The sequence below is a fragment of the Rattus norvegicus genome, chromosome 11 (genome assembly GCF_036323735.1).
Source record: "Rattus norvegicus strain BN/NHsdMcwi chromosome 11, GRCr8, whole genome shotgun sequence".
Taxonomy (NCBI): domain Eukaryota; kingdom Metazoa; phylum Chordata; class Mammalia; order Rodentia; family Muridae; genus Rattus; species Rattus norvegicus.
This window is the reverse complement of record NC_086029.1, coordinates 77208857-77227176: the sequence shown is the minus strand read 5'-3', so window position 1 is coordinate 77227176 and position 18320 is coordinate 77208857. Positions and strand designations below refer to the sequence as shown.

Below are 18320 nucleotides of genomic sequence, written 5' to 3'. Positions count from 1 at the left end.
ATATACATATATGTACACACACACATATGCCTATGTACCATGTATATGAATATCTGGTTATTTTTGGAGTTGAATATAGCAACTAGCATATCAACCTATTTCAAAATGATTAAACAACCGAACGACATGTAGCTCTTTTAACTTTTTTGTAGTGTAGAGAACTGAACTCAGCCTTGTGTGCACTGTGTGTGCATCCCTCTACTGAGCTGTAACTGTGGCTTATCTTTTCACTTTTACATAATCTTTTTGTAATGCATTATGACTTCAAAGAAAAGATGACAAAATTAATCCTAGTTCTGCTCAGATGATACATGTGGATATAAAAATCAACCCAAGTTATAAAAAAAATAAACTTATACTAGGGCTGGACCTATTTTTGCTTCTTATTCTAGCACACGGGAGGTTAAGGCCAGCCAAGGTAACAAACTAAATATTAACTTCATTTTTTATTCCCTTCCCATCCTCCTGAATGGGATGTATTCAAGAATAGCATTTCTATATGTTCATGTGTTCTAGAGGAAGGAGCAAAGTATTCAACTCGTGGATGTGAGTCATTATTGCCATACACACACACACACACACACACACACACACACACGTTTTCTAACATTCAGGTATATTCTTTTTTCGTTTATAAGAAAACATGATATCTACTCTCAAGGAAAATGTTATGTTGTCAGTTGGTGTCATGTGTATTTGTAATGTTTGATGACAAAGTGTCTCTACATAAAGACTGAAGATATTTTTAAGAGAATAAAGGCACTTTTGTTTACTTCATGTGTTGGGGCTCTATACATCTTTAAAAAATTATAGAACTTTTCAAACATTTTTCTCGCAGATAATCGTCAGTGGGGTGGCAAGTACGTCACAAGATATGCAGACTTATGCTGCCTGCACATTCTTGGCTGCTGACGTAAAGGAAGGGAAGCAAGGGATTCAGAGGAACCGAGATGATGTTCAGCGTGGGGCAGTCGATGCCTGTGTGACGTGGCTGTTAGAAAACGAGTTCATCCAGGCGGCAGAGCCCAGTGACGGCACAGGAGGTAAACACAGCTCTCAGGCAGGAATGCTCACCGTTGCTGTCATACTCACTTTGTAACTGTGCTCACAGGTCCCTACGTGTTAGATGAGCTTCTGCTTACTGACTGGCAGAGCCGAGAGGGTTAACGTGTAGAGAAGGGCAGCGCTTTGCTTTTTTAACCTCTGATCCTGTATTCCCCACTCCAGGAAAGGTGTATCACCCAACACACCTTGGATCAGCTACTCTTTCTTCCTCACTTTCTCCAACTGATACCCTGGATATTTTTGCTGACCTCCAAAGAGCAATGAAAGGCTTTGTTTTAGAGAATGACCTTCATATCGTCTACCTGGTAAGTTCTATTTAATCACGTAACTATTCACTTATCTCTTGCTAGAATCTCACTGGTAGCCAAGACTAACCTGCAACGCTCGGTCCGCTCGCCTCTGGTTGCTGACTGTTGAGATGTGTGTGTTAAACCAGGTTTGCAGGAGGAATTGTTAAAGTGCCTCGTTATTCTTCTGGTCACTGTGACAAAATACCGTGACAAAAAAACCGAAGGAAGACGTTATTTGGTCTCACAGGTGAGCGTGTAGTTCATCATGATAGGGAAGGTATGGAAGAAGGGAAGATTGAGACACCGGTTCCCACTGCATCCATGGTGTCTTGGTTCAGGTTTTATTAGTGTCTTAGTCAGTGTTCTATTGCTGTGAAAAGATAACATGACCACAGCAACTCTTATTAAAACAGACAAACTAACAAACAGAAAAACCCAGACATATAATTGGGGCTGGCTTACAGGTTCAGAGGTTCAGTTTAGTATCATCGTGGCAGGAAGCATGGCAGCATGCAGGCAGGCATGTGCTGGAGAAGGAGCTGAGGGTTCTATATCTTGATCTGTAAACAGCAGGAAGTGATCTATCTTGAGCTTCTGAAACCTCAAAGCCTGACCCCATAGTGACACACTTCCTCCAACAAGACCACACCTCCTAATAGTGTCACTCCCTGTGGCCAGGCATTCAAGCATGAGTCTGTGACAGTCAAACCTATTCATTCACACCAGCTCACAGTTAGGAAGTAGAGAGCGATAACTGCTGGAGCTCAGTTCTCTTTCTCCTTTTATTCTGTCTAGGACTCCAGCCCATGAGATGGTTCCATCCATGATTCAGGTTGGTCTTCCCAACTCAGTCTACTGTAGATACCCCTTCAGGGGCTTGTCCAGAAGCCTGTCCTCTCTGTGATTGTAGACTCCGTGAAGCCAACAGTATTCATCATAGAAAGTTTGTTATATTTGATCAGCTTCTATAATTATAATAAACATTTTATGTAAATTTAATATCAAATTCTTCAACAAGAACCTAACCAGTGACCTATGTTTGTCACTGAAAAGCAGATTTTTACACTTTGATGACCAAATAAAGGGAGAGAGTAACATTGAATTTCATTAGAATGAGGACTCATCAGGAAATGCTTTAATCAATGTACTGTGTGCTGAGGGCAAATGTGAAGACAGGGTCTTTTCTTTCCTTTTACAAACTTACAATACTTGGATAGTAGTAGGCTCAATGTTGTGGTCCTCCTAATGTGGCTGGGAAGAATCTTAGATAGGACTTACAGCTGTCTGCCATGGCCTCAGGGATGTCTTGCATATCATGCAGCAGCCATGAGTGTGAGCCCCAGGTCCAGGCTTCAGCACAGTAATGCTCTCTTTGGGTATGGCCTCTTCTTGTCCAGATGGTGTCATGATCTCTTCTTTTGCCTTCCCCTGCCCCTTCTTCATCTCTCTCTTCCTCCCCTTTTCTCTTTTCTTCTTTCCTCCTGAGTTCTGTGACCCTCGCCTAAGTTTCTTCCTAAATGTCTTTTTTTCTGAAGCCCAGGCTAGCCTCAACTTTCTAGGTATACTAGGTTGGCCTGAAGCTTAACAGGTTGGTTTCAAACTTTGTATCCTGATGCCTCTAAGCATTGTTGTTTATTTGTTTTTATCCTTTTGTCTACATTTTATAATCCTTTTGTTTTGAAGTCTTCATGCTCTAACATCTGGACACTTTTAAAGTGTTTCTTTGCTTCCACTCCCAGCCCCATGCTTAGGACACTCGGGTCTTTCTTGTTTGTCTTATAACTTTCTGGTTGAATCCTGGACCTTTTAGGCAATTCATCAACTTGAAGTGTTGATTCCCCTCATCTCTTTCCATTTTCTTTCTTGGAATTACACAAAACAGTTAAGGTAATACCTCAAGTCAGATCTACTTAGGCTGGAAATGCCTATGATCAAATTGCATTCCGTGAAATCAGTTTGTGGTCTGTGTTTGTTCTGTCAACGAGTTACTTTTGCATAAATGGTTTCTTATAAATGCATTACTGTCACAGATGTCTGTTGCAGCCTGGGGCTTTCACCTTTACTGTGAAGCTTACACTTATAATTTTGTTCCTCGTGTAGTATAACGGGTTTGCTTGTTTTGTCCAGTACTAAGACTTGAACCCATGGCCTTGCACATGCCAGGAAAGGGTTTTACTACTGAGCTTCCCACAGCTCACTGTCAACCTAAAATGTTGCTGCTTCTTTTTAGGTTACACCTGTGTTTGAAGATTGGACTAGTATTGATTGGTATCGGTTTTTCTGTTTATGGGAAAAATTACCAACTTCTATGAAAAGGGTGGCAGAGCTGGTTGGAGTGGAGGAAGGGTTCTTGGCTCGATGTGTGAAAGGAAAAGTAGTAGCCAGAACTGAGAGACAGCATCGACAAATGGCCATCCATAAAAGGCAAGCGTCAAGGAGCCTGCAGCTTCCTCAGGCTCGGGTATTATGCCCATATCCAGTTTCCTGACTCACTCTGGTGTTCAGCAATATAATCATTTTGGTAAAATTTATGTTTCTCTGATTTATTTAATTTACTGACATTTTAATTTTTCTTGGAACTTGTAATTGAACATTCATTGCCCTCAGGTCTTTGAACTTGTAATTGAACAGTCATTGCCCGCAGGTCTTTGAAGTCAGACATTTAACCGCTTTCCTTTCAGAACATCCGTTATGGTGGTTTGTTCTGGAACTGTACTTTGTAACACCTTTAGAAGTAATCTTTTATCAGCTAGAAGGTGCTAAAAGATTCATATGGAGAAACTATATAACATGTTAGGCTTTCAAATACAGTATATTTTCAAATGTAATATATGATTTACATTATAGTCAAATACACATTTATAAGGATCTCTGTGCTTGGATTATATGTGCCAATTTTGTGTTTCAAATCAAATCTGGATTTTATAATTAGATAATGACATTTGACTGAAATCCTATTCATCTTCTATCCATGTATCAAGTCTTCTAAGCTATGCACCATCCCATTTCTTGAAGTTAGTTAATAACATTAAAATGTGGGAACTGTTTTGTTATTTTGATGTTAGTTCTTAGCTATGGGTAAGGTATGTAAAACGTACTATGTCCATGTCTTTGTCCCTAGCCCTCTTTCTGTTTGTCATCCTCCCAGAGGGCTATGAGTCCTCGGTTGCCTTCTTGGTCTGTAGTTGGTTTGCAGCATATGTTACACTTTCGTAATAGCTATACATTATTTCTTATATCACTTTTGATCATTTATTTTTAGGTTTTTCACAAGCCTTGTGTTATTGGATTTAATCAGTGAAATTCCCTTAAAGGAAATTAACCAGAAATATGGATGTAATCGTGGGCAGATTCAGTCTTTGCAACAGTCAGCTGCTGTCTATGCAGGTTAGTCAGACAAAGTGCTTCAAGACTAGGTAAGAGTCTATGGCTTCAGCTGTCAGATTCTTTCTCTTTTTTTTTCTGAGCAGGGTCTCACTGTGTAGCCATAGCTGGCCTGGAGCTCCCTATGTAGACTAGGCTGTTGTCAAATACTGTGATCCATCTGCCTCTGCCTCCTGAGTACTAGAATTAAAGGTGTGTACCACTATGCTTAGCTTAAGATTACTTAAAAAACAAAAACCAAACCAAAACAAAAAAACCCCCAAACCTCGCCTATTTATTTAGGCCTCTCTGAAATGTCTGCAGTCTGACTCCCTAGTGTCATCATCCAGTGTCCCACCAGTGCCTCTGGGTGCAGTGCAGTCTAGAAAGAGCCATCATCAGCTGTGTCTCCCTCTTGTTTCCTGTCTGTTTTTTAGCAGCCTGCTGATTGTACATCTTTTCCTAAGCTTCTCCTCTTCCCCTTTTACATGGAGAAACAAAGTCCTCAATGAATACCTTTCCTCTTAGTACTGACATAGATTTTGAGAAAGAGGCTGTAGGTGCAGAAAGATTTGTGGCCCTCCACTGACCAGTCTAAGTATCATGCCTCGAGAAGCACTAAGCTGCTCACACCTGGGTCTGATTTTACTAAGGAATCTTTGTTAGCCCTTAGGAAGGAAACATGGAGATACTGAAGAGTTTGTGTCTTTATGTAAGAGGCTTCTTTGTGAATGTGTGTGCATGTGAGGGATGCTGAGTAGAAGATGTGGGCAAAGGGTAGACTGAAGGGAAGCACTCAGTACTCAAGTGGCTGGCATTAGAGATCTAAAGTGCATCTGGAGTCCGCGTTCTTATGGAGCAGTGACTTCCTCCATGGGAGGTACTTGGCTCTCATGGTCTCTTTATTGTCAGAGGGTGGAGTATGGGCAGGATAGTCCCTCCTCCTCCTCCTCCTCCTCCTCTTCCTCCTCCTCCCCATCCTCCTCCTCTTCCTCCTCCTCCTCCTCCTCCTCCTCTTCTTCCTCCTCCTCTTCTTCCTCCTCCTCCTCTTCTTCCTCCTCCCCCTCCTCCTCCTCCTCTTTTTCCTCCTCTTCCTCTTCCTCCTCCTCTTCTTCCTCCTCTTCCTCTTCCTCCTCCTCTTCTTCCTCCTCCTCTTCTTCTTCCTCCTCCTCCTCTTCTTCCTCCTCTTCCTCTTCCTCCTCCTCTTCTTCCTCCTCTTCCTCTTCCTCCTCCTCTTCCTCTTCCTCTTCCTCCTCCTCTTCTTCCTCCTCCTCCTCTTCCTCCTCCTCCTCCTCCTCCTTTTTCTTTTTGAAGAAACTAGTAACTAGAATGTTGCTCTGTAGTTCTTTTAGCATTTGAGGTTTTAAATTATTTGTCCAGGAAAAAGTCCTTCACCTGTTTTGTTGTAGTTCTTTTAAAAGAAAAAAAAAAGAAGCAGAAAAGGGAAAAAAAGAGATTAGTGAGAAGAGTGGACCAGAATGGGGCCTTTTGTTCTTTGTGTATATGAGCAGTGTGTGCCTCGGTATCCAAATGCTATTCATAGGAGTAAGTGAGATGGGCCTTGAGAGAGGGCTTCTCATACCATCATGAGGTCCAGAGTTCAGACTCCCCAGTCCTCTCACACAGAGCTGGGCACAGCAATGCTTCCCAGTGCTGGAAGGCAGTGTCCTCAGGGCTCTAGGTCATTATCCAGGCAGTTGGTGAGCCCACAGGTTAGGGAGAGACTGCTTCAAAAGCTGAAGTGGAGAGCCGAAGGAAGGAGCCTGATTTCAATCTCTTGCCTCTAATTGTGCACACATGGACACACACGCAGGTATAATGCATACACATAAAATATAGCTTAAAAGAATAAATGAGATAACATTTAATGTGCTTACTTTATTCTCTGAGCACACAACTAGGGCTTTTAATATTTGTTTGCTTTCCTACTAACTTATTCTTTGGCTCTGTTAAACCTTATATTCTGCAGAAAGAACAAAACCAAACCAAATATGCACACACACACATGTGTATACACACGTAGGCACCTACACACATGGAATATATATTTATATATTTTTATATATAAATGTGAGGAGAATTAGTAAAAACAAATTTTAACTCAGGAAACATTCTTTGACCATTCTAGGAATGATTACGGTGTTTTCCAACCGTCTGGGCTGGCACAACATGGAGCTACTGCTTTCTCAGTTTCAGAAGCGTCTTACGTTTGGCATCCAGAGAGAGCTGTGTGACCTGATCCGGGTATCCTCGCTCAACGCTCAGAGAGCCAGGTTCCTGTATGCCTCTGGCTTTCTCACCGTGGCGGACCTCGCCAGAGCTGACACTGTAGAGGTGGAGGCGGCTCTGAAGGACGCTCTGCCTTTCAAAAGGTAAGTCTGTGACTGTCTCAGGGTTATTAAGTGACAGCTCATCAACTTTAAATAATTGATAATATTTAAATATATTAAAGTATTTTCCTGGTCGAGAATCTTAGAGCATACTTGCTGTGTCAGAAAATGTGCTACCATGTTCTCTTGAGAGTTACTGTTCGCTTTCTAGTTACACTCTGTGTAATGTGGTGGAACGTGTCGTAAAGTGGCATTGGTGTCCCCTCACCCCGAGCACGAGTCCCTGCAGTACATTTGATTCCCATGACCTCTGCCCATCCAGTCAGTACTGCTTCAGTGCTCTTCACAACACTGGACCCCCACACAGTTTTCCATGAGACTGTGTGTGGAGCGGGGAGGGGCTCACAATACAGTGAATGGATTAGACTAGTATATAATCAGGAAATAATTTAATTACTTTATTTATTTTGTTTTACACTTCTTAGTTATTTATTTTTGCTACGACAAAGTGCCCTAGTGAAACAACTTTTTTCCCTCTGTCTTTATTAACTTGGGTATTTCTTATTTACATTTCAATTGTTATTCCCTTTCCAGGTTTCCAGGCCAACATCCCCCCTAACCCCTCCCCCTCCCCTTCTAAATGGGTGTTCCCCTTCCCATCCTCCCCCCATTACCGCCCTCCCCCCAACAATCACGTTCACTGGGGGTTCAGTCTTAGCAGGACCCAGGGCTTCCCCTTCCACTGGTGATCTTACTAGGATATTCATTGCTACCTATGAGGTCAGAGTCCAGGGTCAGTCCATGTATAGTCTTTAGGTAGTAGCTTAGTCCCTGGAAGCTCTGGTTGCTTGGCATTGTTGTACATATGGGGTCTCGAGCCCCTTCAAGCTCTTCCAGTCCTTTCTCTGATTCTCAGTTCAGTGGTTTGCTGCTGGCATTCGCCTATGTATTTGTCATATTCTGGCTGTGTCTCTCAGGAGAGATCTACATATAGTTCCTGTCGGCCTGCACTTCTTTTCTTCATCCATTACTTTATTTTTTTAACACATTCCAAAATGAAAAGATTAGGTAGAGCTTCTACAGCTCAATGGCTGGGCCACTCTCAAACCTCCACAAGGCTAACACCTTCTCTCCAATACTCATAAGTTATTATGTACTAAAATCTATATTCTGTCATTGTTGCCCTAGACCCAGTGTTGGGGGGGGGTGTTCTTTCCCAGCTCTTACATGATGGCTATGCTCTCTCTTCTATAGCTTTCAAGCCTGGTTACTCCTTTCCTGGCATGGTGGCTGTAAATCCAGCCTCTTCCCTTGGTCCCTTTGCCCTCGAATCCTGAAGTCCCGTCTCTGTCTCCTTGCCCAGCCATTGGCCACTGGCAACTTTATTTACCAATTAAAACCAACTTGGGGCAGGGACTCTGAACATCGTACATGAGGATTATAGTGCAACTGACATAATACAAGCATTAGACAAATCCATAGCGTTGCTGGTGTGTGACCTTTCACAACCTCTTAACTTTGCATGTCTTTTGATTTACTTTTGATCCATTTTAAGTTTGAGGTGGGATGAGTGCAAAGTGGCAGAAAATTGTTTTGAGTTGTGTTTGTTTCCATAGCTTTAGGTGTTGGATGTTGACCTGTATCCCATTGTGGCTCGTTCTCTTGAGGGTCATACTTTTGGAGTTCTAAGTGGCTTTTTGCTGCATTCTCACTAATGCTGAAAAAAATCACAAAGCTTTCTGTATTCAAAACAGTGTGTAAGGAGGCTTCCGAGTGATTGTGATGGTTTGAATAAATGTCCCACTTAAGCTCATGCCTTAGTCATCAGGGAGTGGCACTATTTGAGAAGGATTAAGAGATGTAGCCTTGGAGTGGCTTGGCCTTGTTGGAGGAAGTGTGGCACTGGGGGTGGGCTTTAAGGTTTCAATAGGCCATGCTGGGCTCAGTTTCTCTTTCTGCCTATAGATCAGCAGGTAAAACTCTAAGCGACTGCTCCAAAATGTCTCTTCACAGTATAGAACACTGAATAAGGCAGCAGTGTAATGAGCCAGGTCTCTATTTCAGTGCATGGTTCTTTTGGGAATGAATGTCCTCTAGCGGGATGGCTCTGAGTTGGTGATGGGGCACATACTGTAGAGCCTTAGCAGAGGTAGGTAGTGTCTCATAGTGTTTATCAGTGCTCCTTGTCAGCCTGTGTGCAGTATAGAGCAGTCTGTCTCAACCGTCTCCTAAGCTCAGAGGGTCTAGTGTGTGAGTTTGCAGACCATGATGCTTTTAAGGAATACATATATGGTTGTAATAGAAATTTTTGGTTTTTAAAAAAGCATTAGGGCATTACACATTTGTATGTAAGTAATTTAGGAGTATATTTTTAAGTATTTTAGGAATGTATTTTATATTTTTAAACAATATATCTTAATTTTCCTTGCTAATAGTATATTAGCTAGGCCTTTGGTTGTCCTTGTGATAGGAGTTATTCTATAGCTCTGGTACTTACAGGAGTGACTGTATGCTGCCGTTGTGTTCAGTGAGCTGACTAGCTGATACTTTTCATTCCTGTTATCTTTAACAGCCTCTCCAGTTCTCCTTAACCAACTAATGAACTATGCTTTTGATAGGCCTTACTGTCTAATAACATAGCTGTGCTTGACATTGTCACTCTCCCACCTCGACCTCCCTATGATTGCCTTCCTGGCATGCATAAATAAGCACACCTGCCTGCTCTAGTTTGTAACTAGACAAATTCTGAACTGGACAGATTCTGAAGTAGATGTAGATTAAATGTCTTCAGCTCTATAGTATGACCCATTCTGTTTAAGAATTAGGGCTGCCGTAGAATTAGTGTTTTCATCTCCTTGAGACAGCCTCTGGCTGACTACATAGAATAAACCTCCAGTTTTCACAGACTCTTTGGGGATAAATATCTATTCCAAGACATGTACTAGTGGTTTCTAAGGTGAAGATCAAGTATAGCTATGCACAGTGAAAATGTGCTACAGATGACTGCAGCTCCTCAGGGGGAAGGCAGGATTCACTAAAAAGTATGAGTTGAAAGTTCTTGTTGTCTGTAAGTACATTTTGGGGCTTCCTTCTGTTTTGTGGTCAGGTTGATGGATCGATGCTGACATATTTATGCCTGTTTTGAGTCTAGAACCATAATTCAGCAAAATTATTGTTATCAATAGCATATGCTTTGGGAAGTGTACTGAGGATGCAACTACTTTCCTGAAATAGTTTTTCTTTTAAAATGCATTTTAAAAAATTATTGTATTTGTATTTTTATTGTTTAAACTGTAGAATATTGACATAGGTGAACATTGTGGAAAGGCTAATTCGAATACTTAACACAAACATCTCCCAGTGTGCTTACCATTGCTTGTGTTGAGGGCACTTCCAGTCTTTCCTCTTAGTGGTTTTTAAGTACTTCTCAGAAACACCTGTTGTGGAAACAGACTGAGGAGGCACTTCTGATGAAGACACACAGGAGAGCTAAGCAGCTAAAGATATTACCTGATCCCAGGTTCCAGTGGAAAAAAGAAAGTGGTCAAATTGGTACTCCCTAGCTATTGGCTTGTGAAATACTAGGCGAGGGATGAAAACCATGTATTTCTTTGCCTGGTCTCCCTTTCCTTTTAGCACTTAATACACTAAAATCCAGGTCATGACCTACAGGTCTTCCATGGTGCTGATTACACCCTGCCTGCCTCTGAGGGAAGGTGAAAAGCCACTCATTGCCATGTTTTGCCCTGAACTGCATCTCCTTCCAAGGCTTGCTGCCTTTTGTTCTCCTTCTGGCCCTTCATATACTTTGTTCAGGGTTCTATTGTGAGAAGGTTTATGTTCAGTAAAAAAATATTATGACTCACTTTTTAAAAAAGACAGATTTATTTATTTAATGTGTATGGGTATTTTGCTTACATGTATGTCTGTGTATTCATGCAATGCCCACAGGGATCAGAAGAGGGTGTTGGAGCCACTGGGGATGGAGTTACAGATTATGAGCAGATGTGTGATGCTGGGAACTAAGCTTGGGTCCCCTGAAAGAGCACCCAGTGCTCTTCACCCCTGTACCATCTTCCCAGCCTTCAAGGCTTTTGCTTGAGAAAAACATCTATGGAACCCCCACCAGATCCGAGAAAACTGTGTGTTTTGACAATGGACTCTGAAGATTATGCTCCACAGTATGAATATTCCCCACCTACTTGTCTATGCCAAGAGTACTCCCTAGTCTACAGGAAGTGCCATTCTCAGGTCACAGACCTCAGTGGTTCCAAAAGATTTGGCATCAATGCATGACATGACCAGAGTGGGATTTATGCTAACTCAGAGGCAAAACAAAACCTCTCTGCATTGGCTGACAATCCCATTGTCCCACTTTAAAAAGCAATGATACAATCAGACTCTCAAGCTAACGAAAAACAACAAATGTAATAGTTAATAATTTTCATGTTCAAAGTCTTCCAATCTAAGGAAATGTTTATATCCATACTCTTATGAGCTACCCTGATATTTCCCCAAATTCTGCATGTGTATCACTAAGAAGAGGCACACAATTCTAGGATGTGATTTTGGCTGCTTTCTTTGTTGTATGGACTGTGCATTTCCTTTATTGTTACAAAAATGGACTTTCAAAAAAATAAAAAGAAGTCTATCTTAGTAGGGATTTCCTGTATTGTGCAATTTAAAAATTGCCAAGCACCTGTCCTCTCCAGTGTTTCCTTCTGAGCATCCCTCACACCACTTGACAAGAATGTAGTTTAAAGATCAGTTTTTAGTTCTCCCAGGTAGAATGTGAGTACCATGAGAGTCTGTGTCCCTGTCTATCTCTCCTTTGCTCTCCCCTTTCCCTCCCTCCATACCCGCCCCTATTGCCATTGTTGTTCCCTGAACCAGCTTAAATAGAATGCGCTCATGTTGTATGAGTGAAGGAAAAGCATTAATTTTCTTTTTCTCTTGTCCTTGAATAGTGCCCGGAAGGCAGTGGACGAAGAAGAGGAAGCAGCTGAAGAACGCCGGAGTATGCGCACTATTTGGGTGGCTGGCAAGAGCTTATCTGCAAGGGAAGCAGCAGCTTTAATAGTAGAAGAAGCCAAAGTGATTCTGCAGCAGGACTTAATTGAAATGGGAGTACAGTGGGGTCCACACTCACCCTTGAGTTCTAGCACACACTCACTGACCAGTGGGTCAGAAGTAAAGGAGCACACGTTCAAGTCCCAGACTAAGAGTTCTCATAAAAGGTTAGCATCAAAGAGCAGGAACAGCATGAGAGTGAGTGGTTCTAATGGTAAGCAGTCACCAGAGGCAGGGCAAGGCCTAGACGAGTGCAGAGAGCGCCCAGACTCTCTCTGTAAGTTCCAGGGGAATCACGAGATCCAGACACCCTCCGTTTATAGGGCAAGAAAACGGACTTCTTTAGGTGTAAACAAAGAAATGCTTCGAACCTCTCTGAAGGAAGGAAAACCAAGCACTAAGGAAGTTCTTCAAACTCTCTCATTTGAGAAAACAAGAAAAGCTGCTTTGAGTTTTAGTTCAGAGCAGGCGAACAACAGTTTTCCATCTGGGAGAGACAGAAAGTATCGGAAAAAATCTTGGGGTAGCAGTCCCATGAGTGACTCTGTGATGCATAGAGATGATTTACAAGGACAGACTATGTGTAAATCTACTCTATGTGAAGACCCACAGAAGTCCTTAGAGGAGCAGAATACAGAATACAGAAGTCCAGGGCTATTTGCAAAAAATGTATCTTTTTGTGCCAAAGAAAAATGCAACAAAACCTCATTCCCCTTACAAATGCAGCAGCCTTGCTTAAGGAGAAAACCAGAAAGTGGTGCTGCCGTGGACCATTCCGTTGCGGTGTCTCAGAATAAAAATGTGGTGGAGCAACCCCCTGGTGCTCCTAGGGACAGAAGAGGATTGGCTGCTCATGGCAGAGCAGAGGTAAATGAGGTGCTCACAGAGAATGGTACAGAAAGCCAACTCCACGACACTCATCCTGTCAGCCAGTGCCTGGAAAACCACAGTGAGAAGCAGACAAACACGTGCACCAGACAGAAGACATTGACAGAGGGGCAAGCTGGTATTAGTCATGTGACTAGAGGCTCAAATGATCTCACACCCATCAGATGTGAACGTTTAAAGCTTAACAGCAAAGAACATGACTCAAATCCTTGTCCTCAAGCATTGGGAACTAACGCAGGCAGAACTGAGGCACCTCAGTCATCTGAAGCACTTGGTCAAGCAGGAGGCCAGTGTGAAAATCTTCTAAATTCTCCTGGTATACAAGAAAAAACAAGTGCTCATGCAACAAATAAAACTGAACATAGTCATGTTGCTAACCAAGCCTTCTGTGACTTTGGAGATAGCTTATACTTAGACACTCAGTCAGAGGAAATAATTGAACAGATGGCAACTAAAAATGCCACGCAAGGAGCAGAAGCAGCAGGGATAACGGAGGAGGGCTCCGCCACTCAGAACGAGCCTCACAGCACTACAGGTGGCCAGCATATCCCAGGAGCAGCCAACACAGACCATGTGGACCGTAAGAACACAGAGTCTGTGAAAGAAAACCCCGAAAAGAACATCGACAGAAGAACTCCACACAGCCTCATTTTCCATTCTCCAACACCTCAGGGGGGAAACAGTGCTTGCTTTAAAGAGAATGAGCATTCTGTTACTGATTCCCAGTTAAACAGTTTTCTTCAAGGGTTGGAAACACAGGACAAGCCAATCATACCTCTGGCTCCTCAAATGAGAACTTCTACTGGTGTAGAGGAAGAAAGTCTGCCTGAAACCAGTTTGAATATGAGTGACAGTATACTATTTGACAGTTTTGGAGAAGATAGCTTTGGACAAAGACAGTCACTTGATGTAAAGGCAAAACAGCCCCTCCTTTCCGAAATGACACCAAACCATTTCCACAATCCTCCATACCCACAAGAAGACCCAGTTATGACACCACATATGAGCGAGCCTCAGGGTACTCTGGAGCGAATGGCTTGTCTCAGTGGTGAATCTATTATATTTTCAGAGATAGACTCTGCTCAGGTGATCGAAGCCTTAGACAATATGGCTGCATTTTACATGCAAGAAAACTGTAACCCAATAACTCTTAAAACAGAACCCAGAGATTTGGCAGCGCTGGGTAATGAGTGTCCCCAAGGAGAAGTGGTCAGAGGAGAACAACATGAAGGGTCCTCAAAGCCCAAATTCATGGAGATAAATCAAGATAATTCATTCACTTGGTCAGCAGCATCATTTAACTTAAGTCCAGAGCTGCAAAGGATTTTAGATAAAGTGTCTACTCCTCGAGAAAATGAAGAGCCCGAATTGATGCATGCAGACTTGTCTTGCTTTGAAGAAAACAGCACAGAGTCACATGAGAGACAGGACATGAATTCAGACTTGGGGACAGTTCAGAGAACTTCATTTCTCCCCAGTAATGGAGTTAAAAGCAGGACTGAAGGGCTAGAGAGCAAAGCCAAGCATGGTGGAGCCTCATCTGCCTTGCCTCATAAAGCTGCAGCTGATGACAACGGCCTCATTCCTCCTACACCCCTTCCTGCCTCTGCCTCTGCCTCTGCCTCTAAGCTAGCACTTCCAGAGATTCTCGGAACATCTGTAAAACATCAGAAAGCCAGTTGTTTATTTGACTCACCTTCAGATAATCAAAACCAGGATTTAAGTCAAGAGCTTAGAGACAGCCTCAAGGACTCTGATGGTTCTGTTGTAGACACAAGTTTTTTTCTGCAGTCTCAGGATGGACTGCTGTTAACTCAAGCCTCATGCAGCTCAGAGAGCCTGGCCATAATTGACGTAGCGAGTGACCAGATTCTCTTTCAGACATTTGTGAAGGAGTGGCAGTGCCAAAAGCGCTTTTCCATCTCTCTAGCTTGTGAAAAGATGACAAGTTCGACGTCTTCCAAAACTGCTACCATAGGTGGAAGGTTGAAGCAAGGTAAGGATTTTTTAAGCTTTAATTCTTCTGCATTGCCATCTTGGAATACACACACACACACACACACACACACACACACACACACACACACATTTGCCTGTCTGATGAACCAATCTATACTGAAATGATGGTTCCCAATCCTTACAGATTTGTGGGTTTCCAGGGTTGAACCTTTGGTCAAATGACTCCATGAACACTGTGTTCTGTCTGGGGAATTGCTATAGTCAGCTTGTCAGCCGATGTGGAAAGCTGGTGTGGTTGGCCAGCACACAGCTCTGTTCATGTGTTTGTTTAGTAAGTTGCTAGCATTCGTCTCATCCTCAGCTCTTGGAGCATGCGTATTAATGACAGATTCTAGTGCTCTTAGTGCATAGCAGTTTCTAGTCCTAGTTCATCAAGCACAATGGCAGGGTTCTCACAGAGGCATATGAAGTTCATTTAAATTAACAAATACATATTGTCTCCTTTGTACCAGTATCTCTCAGGCATTGAAATTGAAATTGTAATTGTAAATTAAATTGTTTCTTGCTCTTTGTAAAATTAAGTAGATGCTAATTTAGATAAAAACGTTGACTGTAGATATAAAAATTACACTTAATTGTTCATAATAAAACTCACTGGTGCCTTTGGTTAAGAATTGGTGAATTTGCTGTAAAGGTTTTATTTGTGTGTGAAATGGTCTTTATTTGTAATGGAAACTTAGAAAACAGCTTTGTTTACCTGCAGGTTTCTCTTCAGTCATTATAGAGCTGTTTTAGGCAAGCTGTGGTACACAGTTTTCCTTGTGACAGGTATCTTAATTGGTGGGAATGTAAAAGGGCTTATACATATAAGCTGGACCTGAGCACTCAGAGACAGAGGCAGGGGATTTCTGAATTTGAGGCAAGCCTGATCTACAGAGCAAGTTCCAGGACAGCCAGGGCTACACAGAGAAACCCTGTTTCAAACAACCAAACATAAAGGAGCTTATGCACACCTGAAAATGACCACCCAAATGATATTTTAGAATTTACAGATTCTAAGCATATGCTAGTGCTAGTATGTCATCTTGACACAAACTAGAGTTACCTGGGAAATTGAACCTCAGTTAAGAAAATGCCTCTCTCAGTTTGCCTCTAGGTAAATGTGTAGGGCATTCTCTTTGTTAATGGCTGATGTGGGAACGCTTAGCCAACTGTGGGCCCACTCTGGACTCTGGCTCTGAGTGTTCTAACAGAGCAGGCTGAGCAAGGCGTGAGGAGCAAGCCAGTAATTCGTGTTCCTCTATGACCCCTTCGCATCGTTCCTGCTGCGTGATGTACCATAAGCAGCTGAAATAAACCCCTTCCTCCTGACGCTGCTTACAGTCATGTGTCGGCTGCAGCAGCAGGGACCTAACTAGGACAGATAAATGGGTTGTTTGTGGCTGTTGTTCACATGCTTTGGGGACAGAGTTTGGCTGTATAGCCCTGGCTGGCCTTGGATTTATAGTCATCTCAGCTTTCCAAGTGCTGAGATTTTAAAGTGTGTACCACCATGCTGGGTAAAGTAAAGGTTTGGCTACCATAGTTTTCATAGTTTGCTCGATTCTTGAATATTGGAAATTGTTTTGACAGCTTTACTGTCCGTTCCTTTAGTTAACTCACCACAGGAAGCCTCTGTTGAAGATGATGGGTTCCCTGTGCATGGCTCTGACTGTGCTGTGGTAGTTGGACTAGCAGTGTGCTGGGGTGGAAAGGATGCCTATTATTTGTCATTGCAGAAGGAACAAAAGCAGTCTGGTAAGTACTTGGTGTTAGGTTAAGTCCCATGTGTTCTATGACATCAATTAAGGGAGTTCATTTTTTTTCTTGAGATTTTTTTGAAATTATATGAGAATGATTTTCTGATATTGGTTAGGCTTTGTTTTTAGGATTAAAAATAATTATCTAGAGCATAGCTAATATATATAATAATCATATATATTAATCCAAATGGATCCATCTTCCCCTCCCTTATCCCCTCTGTTAGGTCCAAAGCAGGGCCCCAAAATGGCAATGGTACTGAAAATGTCCTGGATGACAGTCTGGGTTCACTCAGGCTGGATTCTGGGTAAACAAAACCCCCAATTCAGCATTCCTTAGAAATCTTGGGTTTCGGATTGTAATAAAAGCCTGCACTTCCTTTATCTGCCCCCTACAGACAGCTACCTCTGGTAATGGTTATCTGTTGTCCTATTGACCCAAACAAGCCTGTAACAGATCAAAGTCCCCACACTGGTTCCAGGCTGTTCTTGCCCCCACCTATCCCCTTAAAACTGACAAGGCTTTCCCCACCTTTTTGCTGTTCTCTGACCTGTCAGCCACCCAGCAGTTTGAATCTCCAATAATAATCTGTCCGTGGAGTGGTGTAGTTTGGTGGTTTCACTGCACTGTCCCTACACCATCCCCATATTCCTTCTTTCCTGTACCGTTAGGGACTGAACCCAGAGTCCCACATGTGTTGGACAAGTGTTCCTCTGTGGAACCATGCCTATGGACCAGAATAAAAGCTTTTAGAAACTTTTCCTTTGCTCTCTCCTGCCTGTTACATGAAGCCATTAACAATGGATTGCAGCAATTTCTCCTCAGTCTTTCTCTTCAGGGGTAGTGTTGAGCTAGAGAACTATGGTCTCTAAGAGAATTCTAGAGAACTGTAGGGCTGTTGGAGGAGCCTTTAGTGGGAAGGATACAATGTAGAAACACGGCTGCAGGGTCTGATTGTGTAGCTCCTTCCTCAGCTGACAGGACAGGAGCAATCAGTAGGGATGACATGAAGTGTGTGTTCCCCAGCTAGAATGAGATCCCCTGGGGTCTTTATAGAGTGTTGTATTGGCTGAGTAGCTACTTGAACTTCTTTTATTTTTGCTACAACATTGTATGTCTCTCTTTAAACTTAATTTCTAAAGCTTCTACCTATCTTTAACTTTGTTGTAAAAATATGATTTTATTATTAGAAGTCTTGATAGTTAGAATTTTAACCCAAATAATAAGTAGAATATTATAAATCTAGCCCAAACCATCATTTTTAGATTGTAGAGTACCTTATCACATAGTTGCTATGACCTGAACAAGAAGTTATTTGGAGTCAGATCCTTAGGGTTGTAAGTCTTTCTCAGTCTTTAACACCTAACATTGTTGTTTCAAATGAATGAGTCTAATTTTTACATTAAGACTTTGTTTTTCTCCCAAGAAATGAGTCCTAGTTTGGCCCCACCACCTCTGGATGCAACACTAACTGTTAAGGAGAGGATGGAGTACCTTCAGTCCTGCTTGCAAAAGAAGTCTGACCAAGAACGGTCTGTTGTCACCTATGATTTCA

At 42.3% G+C, this 18320-nt stretch overlaps 1 protein-coding gene across 8 annotated transcripts in view; it reads left to right on the top strand.

Annotated features, from left to right (window-relative positions):
* The window catches only part of Polq (DNA polymerase theta), a 102081-nt gene that overhangs the window by 54094 nt on the left and 29667 nt on the right, over positions 1–18320 (top strand). For 6 of the 8 annotated variants that reach the window (XR_005491001.2, XM_063270379.1, XM_039088124.2 and 3 more), the window contains 8 exon segments: positions 839–1043; positions 1228–1370; positions 3586–3779; positions 4618–4742; positions 6847–7090; positions 12016–15002; positions 16619–16762; positions 18192–18320. The exon segment at positions 18192–18320 is cut by the window's right edge and continues 68 nt beyond it. Coding sequence is in view for 7 of the 8 variants with exons in the window: in XM_063270379.1 (XP_063126449.1) it covers positions 839–1043; positions 1228–1370; positions 3586–3779; positions 4618–4742; positions 6847–7090; positions 12016–15002; positions 16619–16762; positions 18192–18320 (4171 nt within the window). In the remaining variant the exon portion in view is untranslated. 8 annotated transcript variants of the gene reach the window in all.